The sequence below is a fragment of the Daldinia loculata genome (genome assembly GCF_022478755.1).
Source record: "Daldinia loculata strain CBS 113971 unplaced genomic scaffold F4817scaffold_18, whole genome shotgun sequence".
In the NCBI taxonomy this organism is placed as follows: Eukaryota; Fungi; Ascomycota; class Sordariomycetes; order Xylariales; family Hypoxylaceae; genus Daldinia; species Daldinia loculata.
Genome location: NW_026054872.1, coordinates 381,231 through 393,372, shown reverse-complemented (window position 1 = coordinate 393,372; position 12,142 = coordinate 381,231). Strand labels below are relative to the sequence as shown.

The following is a 12,142-nucleotide window of genomic DNA, read 5'->3' as shown; positions in this document are numbered from 1 at the left end:
ATGAGGATGTGCCCGACCTTACATAGCTAACAGCCATCGGATGGCAATATCGAACGTTGCTGGTATGTGTGGGACATATCAATACTTGGAACAATGAGGCTGTGCAATCTATTAGCGTCCACTCCGTCTTCATACTGTACGGAGGGATTCGTGCAAAGACTACCTACATACAAATTGTAAGGTATGTACCTACCTTACAATATGTACATGACCATGCATATGTATCGTGGGGTGCTCTCCTTTTGACTGCAGATGACTTGCTGGGTTGGTCTTCGTATTCTGTCATGATGACCGAACTATATATTGACACGCGCTCGTCTCGATGCGCACAGGACGCAAATTTTCAAGCTGGGCTGAGTATATACGGGGAACTTCGAATATGCACTTTAGTTACAATTCTGCTTATTTCCGATGAGACACCGCTCGCGTGTTGAGTATTAGTGTATGTTGTATGTGGACAAGACACAGCGTTTTCGAATAAGACCAGTTTCGATGGCTGATGGCTGTTGAGAGACAAGATGCTTGTCTAGTCTAAGCAATTGTTTACTGCCTATGTAACTCATAATACCAACCGAATAAAGCTCAGCCTTAAAAAATGCCCCATGAGCAACAAACTCTAATCGAGAGCGAAACTGTAAGACTCTGCACCTACATATGTATATGCAGCATCGAGAACATCAAAATATACATAACGAATCAACGAGCTATAATTGGTACGGAATAAACCAGAGGATAAGATAACCCACAGATACGTAAAGGCAAGTTCTTCCAAATTAGGTATAATCCACACTGCTTCTCACATGCAGCCGTTAATCCATGCGATCTGACCCATCCTACCGTCCATAATCTCGATAAGTCATTCCGTTCCATAATTTTATTGATTAAAGTCAACAACATTGTATATTTTAAGTTTGCACGTCAACACAGGCATTATACACATTGGTTAATAAAATAAAGCCTTTTTATACAGCAAATATTTGCAAGTCAAGTAACAAATTAACGAAGCCGTTTTACATGGTAACATTTACATGTTTATGTTAAAGTAAAGTTGTTTATGTAAAAGTATTTAATATATATACTACAACAGCCAAAACCTATCAGCGGTATAAATTAATTACATGCTGCTAATTGAATACTTGCAGGGAGTGATTCCTTTCAGCGGCTAGGAGGCGCAATTCGCAGTAGAAGCAGGGGTAGGCAGGACTCAAAAACTTGAAAACGGAAATTAAAGTACGGAATTGTTGGCATCGCATTTCATCTTGGTTCTTCGGTCTCGAGCTTACACCATTGCAAAAGAGCTCTTTGTAGTGTAAACAGCATGGCAGCAACGATCATCCAACTCATGAGGTATACATGATGATGCACTTCTAATGATATAAACCCCTACCGATCTGACGGTAAGTGATAGACGTTACATACAATCGAAATCTCACAGCACCCGCAAAAATAAAGCCCAAAATAACGCGTACCTAACCTTTGTCAGCTAGTTTGATAATGATACCGCGACTCCCTTCCTTCATTTGTAAAAGATTACCTCATTAACCCCCTTTAAGTCTAGCCGTACTGTACTAAATTGACGTAGTCGAAACCACCCAGTTGCTAGCAGTTACCGGCACTGTAAATAAAGTTTCTCCTGACGGCTGAATCCGGTCCAAACAAGTATCGTTGCGGTAATGACGTAATATGTGATGAAAAGTACCCGTTCTTGTCGTCTCAATAAGTGGGATGTCTTTACGAGTTGAGATGCTGGATGGTATTTTCTATATTGCTGTCATGTTACACACGATTATTATACCTCTATATATACAAGGGCATATCGCGTATGTATGTCCAATTGCAATGTGAAATTTACAGATACTTCTCATGGAGTACAAGCCTAGGACTTGCTAGGTAAACGTTTATTTTAAGAGCTCTAGGCTCCACTGTAGCTTTTAGTTTTTATAAACGTACCTCTACCTAGAGAAAAAAATATCTTGGCGTGATGCACCTGCAGCAGCCTTAGGTAGAACTCTACGCGACAGGTTAGTACCTAGGTACATGTGTATACCTCTTACAAACCAACAATCGAAGTTGCGATTCCTCACTACAGACCATATTCCTCACCTTTTATGCTATCTGTCAATGTACAATATGATCAGGTAATATGGAAGCTCCACTAGCCATCGTGAAGTCCATCGAGTCTAGTTTAAAATGCTGGTGGCGTTTTCAATTACCTATGCCATGGCAGCATGGCTACATGCGTATAATCAATAGGTAACATCTCGGCCACGTCGATACAGCGAGGGATTTACCCTTGCATTTCCAAGTACTCCAATAGGATTCTAGAACTACCGTCTTCCGCGCGGCAGTACAACTTTTTAGCGATAACGAACTCATATTCCGCCTCGTGCCCAAATTCAATTCGACGCCATCCATTACTCAAATATTTCAAGCAGTAGAAGAAAAGGAGAAAGCTAATAGATGAACCAGGTAACAACAACATGCTCACCGCTGTTGATACTCGATGCAGTTTTATCTTCCCCAGATGCGAAGGATATCGGTCAGCCAATTAATAGACGGGAGAAATACTCCGAACCAATCGCATGGCCAGGAACCCGAGAAAAAAACGCGAGATCTAGTATTAACCTCAAATCAAATGCATCCTGGTAGGTATCGCAAATCCTTCAGGGAAGAGAGCTATTGTACATAGTGTATAATGTAAAAGTTCATTTTCTCTCCATAGTACTCTGCCGCGGCTCGGTCCCAGTCCCAAAAATACCACCGCTAATCAACAACCTTGAAGTCTTCTCGATGAAGTTACATAGGTGCTATGTACCTGTCGGATAGCAATGCGAGGTTTCCTCTTTTTTTTTCTCTTTTTTTATTATTTTTTTTTCTTTTTTTTTCTTTATTCTTTATGGAAACCAATACATCCATTACATTATTCACTCAAGCCTCATCGATGCGTAACTATTGCATAAATTTGCCTGTTCATCTAACACTCTCGCAGCTTATTCGATATCTTCAGGCCAAGGTGTTAAAATCTTTTGCAGAAGAGATAAGATTTTATAGGTATCTACTTCATGTCAGTACATATGCTACAGGTACATACAGGTATCCCATATCAATCTCCCAAGCCACCAGGTCTACCGCTGGTAGGAAAATCATGCGGAACTGCAACGAGCCGCTTATGGCGTCTCCGACCTGACGCGTGTGTGTCTGCGTGCGAGATACGAGTAGACTCGTTTTCTGAAGCCCAAGGGGGTCTGCAACCGTTACCCTTCATGAAATCTCACGTGGATATCTAGCCACCAACCATTTATATTTATATATCAATCCTTGACCACTTGTAAATTACAATAGATATGTTATGCTAAAGGACAACAGTTCTGGTTTAAGTCAGAATTCAGTGTGCTTCGATATGCCAAGATGAGCTACGTATCGTGGCAACTCGCAGAGAATATCGAATCTGAATGCATTGGCAGGGATTACAAAACCTGCTTTTGCAACCGGGGTATCCAGCCTTATCCAAAAGACCTGGGTTCCATCAGATCGACAATTTACAGGGCCATTTCCAACTATAGTAATGCTAGGGAAATCGGGAACAATACATATCGACACGATCTTCGGTTGCCCCTTGAACATGCCGAAATCTAACCACATACATGGCCTCGATACAAACGCGAGATTGTCACCCAAAGAAAATTTGCTCTTGCCATCCTAGGCATAGCACCGCTGACCCGACATTCTGGCATCTGGAAAGGAGGCACTATGACTAATTCGGCTTCGGATTCAGACCGCAGACCCGAGATCCGAGGTGGCCAAGTCGGGAAATCCTTGTGACATGCGTCTATCCGCCGCACCCCCGGCGATGCCGGATCGCTATCCAATAGTCTGCCTGTTTTGCTGATACTCGAACCATATTATCGCAGATAAGCTCTAGCAACCAGTAACGATAATGCGACCTATTAAATACCTACCATCTTGTCCTTTGCGTCCTTATAACCTGTCACCGCCCGGTAAAAGTAAGCAAAGACTGACCGGCCACTAATCGTATGGGTTCGGTAGAACAACACAATCATCCATACGCGAACAATCCCGAATCGTCATCTATATCTACCGTACGGCCAACCGGGGGCTAAGCTGCCGCCCGCTGCACAATGCAATAGAATGCGAGTTTTGTTAATATTGAGGGAAACAAGTATCGTGTCCACCTATGATCATAAATACTGAAGAAGCAGAAAATTAGTTTCGTAGCTTGTGAATTACACAGCATATTGCACACGGGCCCGAACGCTATTTCGATCGGAGTCTCATTGCGTAGGTAAGTGCTACAAGATAGGTAGCCAGCGAGTCATATACGAAGCTCTCGGTTTGCGACGATAACTACTGCGTGTATGGAATGGCATCTTTCACCGCTCCTATAAATATAAACGATATGAATAGAAAAGTCCTAGGTATCCAAGGTATATACAATACCTATTACCACACGAGATATTTTTAATATACCACTACAATCTGTCCTCCTTAGTCGCCTCCTTTTCGTTCGGAAAGCCTGTAGGGGTAGTTAGGGGCAATATAGCAGCACCAGACCGCTTTACCGGTGTTTCGATTACCTATTGTCACACTGATCATGTTTCCGCTTCGGATCTAGATTGGATCTTGTTGAGATAATTATTCACTTGACATGGCTGTTGCAACTTGTCCCGGTTTTCAAACCCTACGTATGTAACTAAATACCAAGGTGATTATAATAACTATAGGTATATACCTTGATACTATTGTACGACATCACGGAATCACGCATGGCAAATTGTTTAAGATAATCTAAAAAATATACCAGCATAGTCTTGGGGAGTCAACCTTGTAACTTTCTTATCAATACCATGACTTCAAGCAGCTAATCCAAATGACTAAGCTACTCTCTAGGTATGTAATAGGCTAAAGTGTCTTAGATATGCTGTTGCAATGTTCCTTGACGATCCAGATAATATGTAAGACATCCACGTACTCAAGTGACATGAGGCTGAATATTTACTTCGTATTATGTTAATATCAAATTTCTACCGCTACAGCTCAAGTCTTGAGGAGCAGTGCGAGTGTCTATATTCGGTCTGAGTTTGCTAGAGACTGAGTGATAGAAGTTTAAGAAATGTGAGTGGCGACTACCTATGTTTCTGCCATTTGCTACGCTTTTATCGGAGTAGGGGGTCAATACGCCCCCTTAGGTAAGTTAGATATAGTAATGTGATGAATTCACTTAATAGAGAATCAGAAGGTCTCGTGATGGATTGATAGGCTGAACTATATTCATTGCTTAGGTATACTTCGTATTCTCTATAGTGGTATCATGCACCCCCTACACACACTCTTCGCCCGCCCACCCGTCTGTCCTACCAGAGTCCCAAGCACAAGCACAGACGCAACTATATTTAGACAACCCCTTACTTCGCAGTCCCGTTCTCCGCTTTTCCGGCAAATGGATCAAACTCCGGGTCCGTGTTCCGGACATACTCAGACGCATTAGCCAGAGTCTGCGCGACATCCTCGCCGTACTGGTCCGCGACGAAGGCGTACATCATGTCGATACCTGCCGAGATGCCCGACGACGTCCAGATATTGCCGTCCGTCACCCAGCGTGCCTGGCGCACCCAGTTCACGCGCGTGCCCTGCGCCGTGGCCTTTTGTCGCCACCGCTTCCCGTTAATTACCGCACTTACAGCTAAGGGGTAGGGCGGGTGGAAAGGGAAAAGGGGGCTGAGAGAAATCCGAAACGTAGATAGGTAGGTAGGTAGGTGCTGAAGAAAAGAAAAAGAAAAAGAAAAAGAAAAAGGGAACAACGAACCCACTTCCACGCCCTCTTGTTCGAAGTCGCCCGCCGCCCGTCTAACACACCCGACGTGGCTACCACTGCGCTGCCCGTGCACACCGTCAACAAGTACCTGAGGCGCGGGTACGCTGCGCGCACGTACTCGACGACGGGGGCCACATTCGCCGGATCGCGAGAGCCGAAGCCGCCGGGGACGAGCAGAACTTGGATGTCGTCGACGCCATCAGCATAGGTGCGCGTGGGCACGACAGATTGGCCCGTAGAGTGGCCCGAGGACGGAGTCAGCGTCGGGACCGGGTCAAGCGTTGTGGATAAGATTTCTAGGGATAGAGGACGGATCTTGGACAACATGTTGAGGATGTCGAGCGGGCCGAACACGTCCAGCGCTTGGAATCCCGGGTATAGCGCCACCGCGAAGCGGGTTGGATGGCCGTGGCTGGAGGGGGAGTTTTGGGGCGACATGGCTTGGCTTGGCTATGGTGTAGGGGTAAGTATGTTGGTAAGGATGGTATTTCGTGCAGGGTAGATGATAGCTAAGAGAGTAGCCGAATGATTCTGTCCTTAACGATACGAGGAGCAAAGGGTATTCCGGCCTGAGGATCGCAACTGGAGAGTCATATTATCGAAGCAAAACTTAATTGGATTTGGATACCTAAGCATACCATAGTAACTAGCTAAGGTATGTTATAAGTACGAATGATGCAAAGGTCGCCAAGGGATCGTGATCCGGGGTCGGAGCCGGCGGCTCGAGCTGAGTAATACGGACGTCCTGACGTGGACTAGTGTCGCTTAATAGCTGCACTTCTAATGTCGAATCGAGAAAACTGCTGCCTGGTACGACTTCCCGAGATGCAGGGAAGAAGGGAGAGGACCGGGGGGGTGCGAGCTTACCCAGCAGCCCCAGATTCAGGGATGTGACTCCTAGGTGTTGAATGCTTTATGCGGGTAGTTGCCATCTTAAGCAGAACAGAGTTATGTTAATAAGCTTATACGAACTTCTGTTTAACAAGAGACATGTGTATAGTCGTTTGGATAGGCTTTTATATCCTTGTTCAAATGAGTATTGTGTTCGTATCAACTACGGTAATGAAGCAAAGTATGGGATGGCAGTGCTGTTTTATTATAAGTCAACCTGACTTAAACGAACGTCTTTTCGTAGCGATAGTAAAGAACGTCATCCTGAGAAGGACTGATAGAAATCAACCAGCTTGCCCTGATTGCTTAGGTAGCCGTATAGGAAAATAAGAAAAAAAGGAAGAAAGAAATAGGGGAATATAAGACATATTCCTCTATCTACATAGATAGTTTACGATCTTCACCGGGCTTCCATATTCCTTATTTGCCAAAATAACTCTGGTCGACGTCTCCCTGACTCGTACCAATCTGTACCTGGTAAACATAACTGTCGACCTGAACATCCTCGCCGCCGTATATGCCGAACTTCGGGTCGCTCTCGCCAGGATACATGTTTCCAGTGAGCGTCTGGGACTTCGTAGTATCGAACGTTACAGGCTTGCCGTTGAGCCAAAGTTTCACATGGCCATCCTTCGCTTTGGCTTCGATCTCTAGACCGATCTTGTACATAGTGCGCGGCTTGACGTCTTGCGACCACTGGACCTTGCGGCCGTGCTCCTTCCAAACCGAAGTATGCGTGAATTCTAGCTTGTTCTTCCGCAACTCCAGGGCGAGAGGGATGTTGGCGCCCTTGTCGTGGTCGTTGTTGGCCTTGTATTCTTTCCATTGGAATACGATTAGGCCGTCGGGAAGTTCCTAAAACTTTTCATTAATGGATTTGAAAGGCTTTAGTTGGTGCGATATCTAAACACAGATGCTGATAGTATGAAATAAATGGACCGAGATGGACTTATTGTACTGACCTCGAGCGCGAAGCTATACGTAATGAAATACGTAGTTCCAGCTTTGGTCTGGCCCTTCAGCGAATGGTATTCAGCTCTATTAAAAAGTGTGTATTAGTCTTCACCCTACTTGGAAAGTGATAATTGGGCTTCCTTACCTGCGATAGCCGGCTTTGTGGTGGAAATGTGCAGCCTTGGTACCCTTCCAATCCTTGTCCAACTTGATGTATAAGTCTTTGGTGTTTTGCTTGGGCCTGTCACCCTTGCCCTTCTCTAGGTTAAGACTTCCAAGCTTCCTGGGGTCGTCACCACGCGCGGCGTTGAAATCGACGAGAGGTGCCCCGCGATGAGTTAGGGTTGCTGGTATCGGTTCACTTTGAACCGGCTGGGTAGGAAACCCCAGCAGAAGAAAACTAGTCAATAAATGGGTCAACAACATTGTTTTTTCTTTCTCCCTTGAGTTGGGTCGCCAGTGATACTACTCTTGGTTTGGTTGATTATTTTGACTCGAGGAATTGAAGTGGAGGAAATATCATATATTTATATCAGATGGCCTTAGCTACAGCCCTATCTCAGCTGTACGAATTATCTGCTTATAAGTAAGTTTAGCCCAAGGATGATGACCTCATGAACCAATCTCCTCCAATCAATCACCCAGGGGCTGAACTTCATAGGCAAGAGGGTGCCATTAGGATTTATTCGTAAGATATTCAGGCATCGAACTATTATTTTCGCGGTACCAAAAGGGCATATTTCGCAGTATGTCTCTATATGCGGCTTAGGGGTTGACGAATAGCATGATAAAAAATGGTGGATATGCTTACGATGAGCGTAGGCTAACCATCTTATTCTTCAAGTTGCGATAAGCCTCCCACTTTATTGGTGATCTGGTGATTATTTCTAGGATGGTGGATGTTTGGGTCGATTTGCTTGTATTTTTGGTATGATATTTTTAGTATGATATACCTAAGATCCTACCTTAGTCCTATCATATTATACTAAGGATTATTAACAATTAACAACATTTCTGGATTAGTTCCCAACATTAAGCACCCACTCCATACTCCTTAAAGAGGAAATAGAATACTGAATGCGATTTAGCCGTGTTGACATGTACTTACCTAGGGAACTCACGTAATGAGTACCTTTCTGCTATCAGTCCAATCTGCGAGTTATTGGCTTTGTGCACTGATTTCATATGGCAATAGGTTAGACTCCCTATCCAATCTTATGAAATTCTATAATTCAAAGCTAATGTGGCATTATCCTCCCAGGTTGAACACATTCACGGCGGTATAACAAGTCAATAACATGAAAAACATATAGTTACATGATTAACTGCCTAACTTAGGTACCTGTAATTTAGGCCATTATAGTAGGCACCTAGGTAGTAAGGAACGATAAAAAGAAGGACAGTAGAACATAAAAATGAATAAGGGGGAGAAAAGCAAAAAGAGTGAGCACCTGCACCGGGATTCGAACCCGGGTTCCCGGCTGTCTAACTGAAAAGTCGGAGGCCGATAAGTTAACCACTACTACATGCAGGCTGATGATGGAAGGTACGATGCGAAAGTTATGTCTAACATCTACACCACTTGGCCTTTGGTGTGCCATCTCGTTAGTGATACATCTTTTGAAATTACTATTCATATGTCTCCTGATCTTCTGACCTATGATAGAAACAGGGCATAGCCCGTCTACTTTCCGTTACGGCGAGGAAGGAACTTACAGGATAAGGCTGGAAGGGTTCGCACAATCCGCTGTAAGAAGGTCTCGGGGCCTGCTCGGGTGACTCGATTAGGTAACTAATAATGATCGGACAACTAGGGCAAAGCTAAACGTATCAACATGCGTCGATACACGTACAATCTAGTTGATAAAGGGAAAAAGAGCTCATGGAAACTTGTATCTTAGGTACCTACAGGGCTGGTTGCTCCTGCCTCACTTTGAGATATTGTGAGAGGGAAAGAACAGTTTGAATAATACGACTAGGAGTATGTTGTAGCTGTTTCCTCTTCTTATCAAAAGGGAAACTACCTACTAGGTACCTAGCCTAATGCTGAGTGATAGCCGATAAAAGACAACGAGGGAAAGTGGCTCGGTATTGCATTACCACTTTAGGTAGCTAAATCCCAATTGGACCAATGAGAAGGGTCGCCGTGACAGAGCATGTGAGGGAAGAACACCTACATGTATAGAAGGGAGGAGCTTTATACATACATAGGTACCTTGTAGGAACCCTAAATACAGGTACTAAGGTACCTAACTTGGAATGCAATTCTTATTCCCTCTCTACCTCTTCTTGATCACCATAAACTATAGCCATTATTTTGGAAAACTAGTCCAATAGAAACTATTCCTATAGCGATCAGATATCACCCTTCCAGTCTTACCAACCTAAAAACCCGTCGCTGATTATCATTCATCTACCTATAAGAATCATAAGAGCCGCAGTTCGAGTTGAGACTTCTATCACAAAAGCCCAAAAGTCTTCAGACAATTTGACACTGGCGCCAACACTAAACACGTGCTTGAAAAGGACGGGGGCGCTCTGCGGACTATGGAGGAAGAAGCCCCAACTAACATTAGAAACCCCTTGGCCCCGAGAAGATGCGTAAGTTGCCTCGAGACAGACTGTGATCTGCGACAATTCCCATGCGGGTGCTTCTGGTGCCGGGACTGCTTAGAGAGGTACCTTAAATTAAAGATAGCCGAGAAGTATCGCTGGCCGCCCACGTGTTGTCAGTTTATCCTCAGAGATCAAGACGTCGAATGGATACGGTCGAGCGCGATCTTGGAAGAATATCGAAAAATAGACCGCGAGAAACGCGAACCACCGCCCCTATATTGCTCACAGAAACAATGTAGGGCCATTCTCAATACCCAAAATACGATAGAGGGAAGCAATATCATTGTATGTGACAAGTGCAAATCCAAGACTTGTCAGAAATGCGAGCAGGAACATGAGCCTACTGAGTCGGGGTGTGAGGGACCGCCTATAGATACCGAATTAGAGGCCTTGGCCCAGCGTGAGGGTTGGCGGAAATGTCCACAGTGCAACTCTACGATCTCTCGAGCGGCTGGATGTATCCATATGACGTGAGTTCATACATCGTATTTCCATTGTTATCTTAATAAGGTATGCTTACCATATTCATCCTTCGGCCTGTACAGATGCTATTGCGGTCACCAGTTTTGCTATCGTTGCGGCTCGACATGGAAAAGTTGCGACTGTGAGGATACCTCAGAAGAAGTTTTATATGGAACACAAGACCAAAGAGGGGAACATCCGCCAGCGATTAGCCGACAGGAAACACCTAAACCTACTAGAAAGCTGTTTCTACTGAACCATTTGCGAAAGACGGAACCACAACGCACGAATGGGCAAATGTCTCAGGAAGAAAAAGAAATGCAACGAAGAAAGAAGGAAAATCAGCACTCAGGGCAGAGGCATGATGATCATGGACCACTAACACTATCCGAGGAGTTTTACAGACGGACCGATCCAATAGCTGGGCAATCTCGATACTTGCCGCATAGGCAACGCCCAGAACCTCTGATAGAGAATCCACTACGTTTACTCTCCCCTAACCGTGTTCTTACGACCACTCCTGAATCTTCCACGGCTACATTGCCGCCTCAAAACGTGGCTGTAGATAGGCTGCTCAACCACCTCTCGTATCAAGGAGAAATTCCTGAGATGAATTTAGACATTAACACCAGGCGCCCGAGACGGTATCGACGAAATCGAATACAATCCCTATCTCCCGAAGTTCATAATCCATCTGCGTCGGATCGTTTCCTTGCACAACAGACACTAGAGGCACAACAGACACTAGCGGCAATTACAATGGAACTACCGATACGTCAAACCGTGGCTCCTACAGCAGGCCGGAGACCCTTTGCCGCTTCTAGAGGGGGTTTCTCACAGATTCGCAATCCTTTACCAACAGGACGAAGTACTCCAACTGAGCCCGGGAGCCAGCCGGAATCGACGCCGCAAGATGAAATGCCACATGCTTCCAGTCCCTCTACGCCCCCATCTCAACTCTCTCCTTCCATGCCTAGCAGTCCTCCGCTATCGTCTCCTCGACCACTTTGAGGGCAGATCTGTGGTCTTAAACATTTCTACGGTCTTTCTTTTGGGTATGTACTTACCTATTTGCCCTTTCTATTCCTAGCTGCAGCGTTGTGGACACAAAGGAAGAAAACTAACTAATTTAGTAGGTTTAAAGAGGATTTAGCGGTTTTCGTTTAAGAGTTCAGCGGAGTAAAATTTATTTAGTAGGGATACCAATTTCTGTTTATAGGGCAAAGCTCTTGGTAGAAGGGACACAAGAATATCAAAATGAAAGCGTACCGAATCTTATAGATACGGATATCAATATAGGCACACTTCTTAATGCTAGAATAATAATACTATGGCCCGAGCTAAGAGAAAGCAAACTTTTGTAGGAATGGAAGAAGAAAAGAAACT

General features: G+C 44.6%; 3 protein-coding genes and 1 non-coding gene across 4 annotated transcripts; 1 reads left to right on the top strand and 3 right to left on the bottom strand.

Moving 5' to 3' along the window:
* Positions 1-5,420: 5,420 nt before the first annotated feature.
* F4817DRAFT_334714 (class I glutamine amidotransferase-like protein) lies at positions 5,421-6,391 on the bottom strand. The gene is made up of 2 exons (XM_049302930.1): positions 5,829-6,391; positions 5,421-5,660 (listed from the first exon to the last, which is right to left on the bottom strand). Exons 1-2 carry the CDS (start codon positions 6,269-6,271, stop codon positions 5,636-5,638), a joined length of 468 nt encoding a protein of 155 aa, XP_049160081.1. The 5' UTR covers positions 6,272-6,391; the 3' UTR covers positions 5,421-5,635.
* Positions 6,392-7,144: 753 nt separating this feature from the next.
* F4817DRAFT_364506 (uncharacterized protein) lies at positions 7,145-8,104 on the bottom strand (the record flags this gene model as incomplete). The annotated part of the gene is made up of 3 exons (XM_049306758.1): positions 7,145-7,579; positions 7,687-7,762; positions 7,824-8,104. The coding sequence occupies 3 exons, from the start codon at positions 8,102-8,104 to the stop codon at positions 7,145-7,147; spliced, it is 792 nt and encodes a 263-aa protein (XP_049160080.1).
* A 1,022-nt stretch (positions 8,105-9,126) lies between these two features.
* On the bottom strand, positions 9,127-9,212 carry F4817DRAFT_t73. Its single transcript has one exon. It is a non-coding gene; the product is annotated as a tRNA-Arg (tRNA).
* A 1,691-nt stretch (positions 9,213-10,903) lies between these two features.
* F4817DRAFT_364504 (uncharacterized protein) lies at positions 10,904-11,767 on the top strand (the record flags this gene model as incomplete). Its single annotated transcript, XM_049306757.1, has 1 exon — positions 10,904-11,767. A coding segment is annotated over one exon (864 nt), but the record flags the coding sequence as incomplete, so codon positions are not given.
* Between the last annotated feature and the right edge of the window lie 375 nt (positions 11,768-12,142).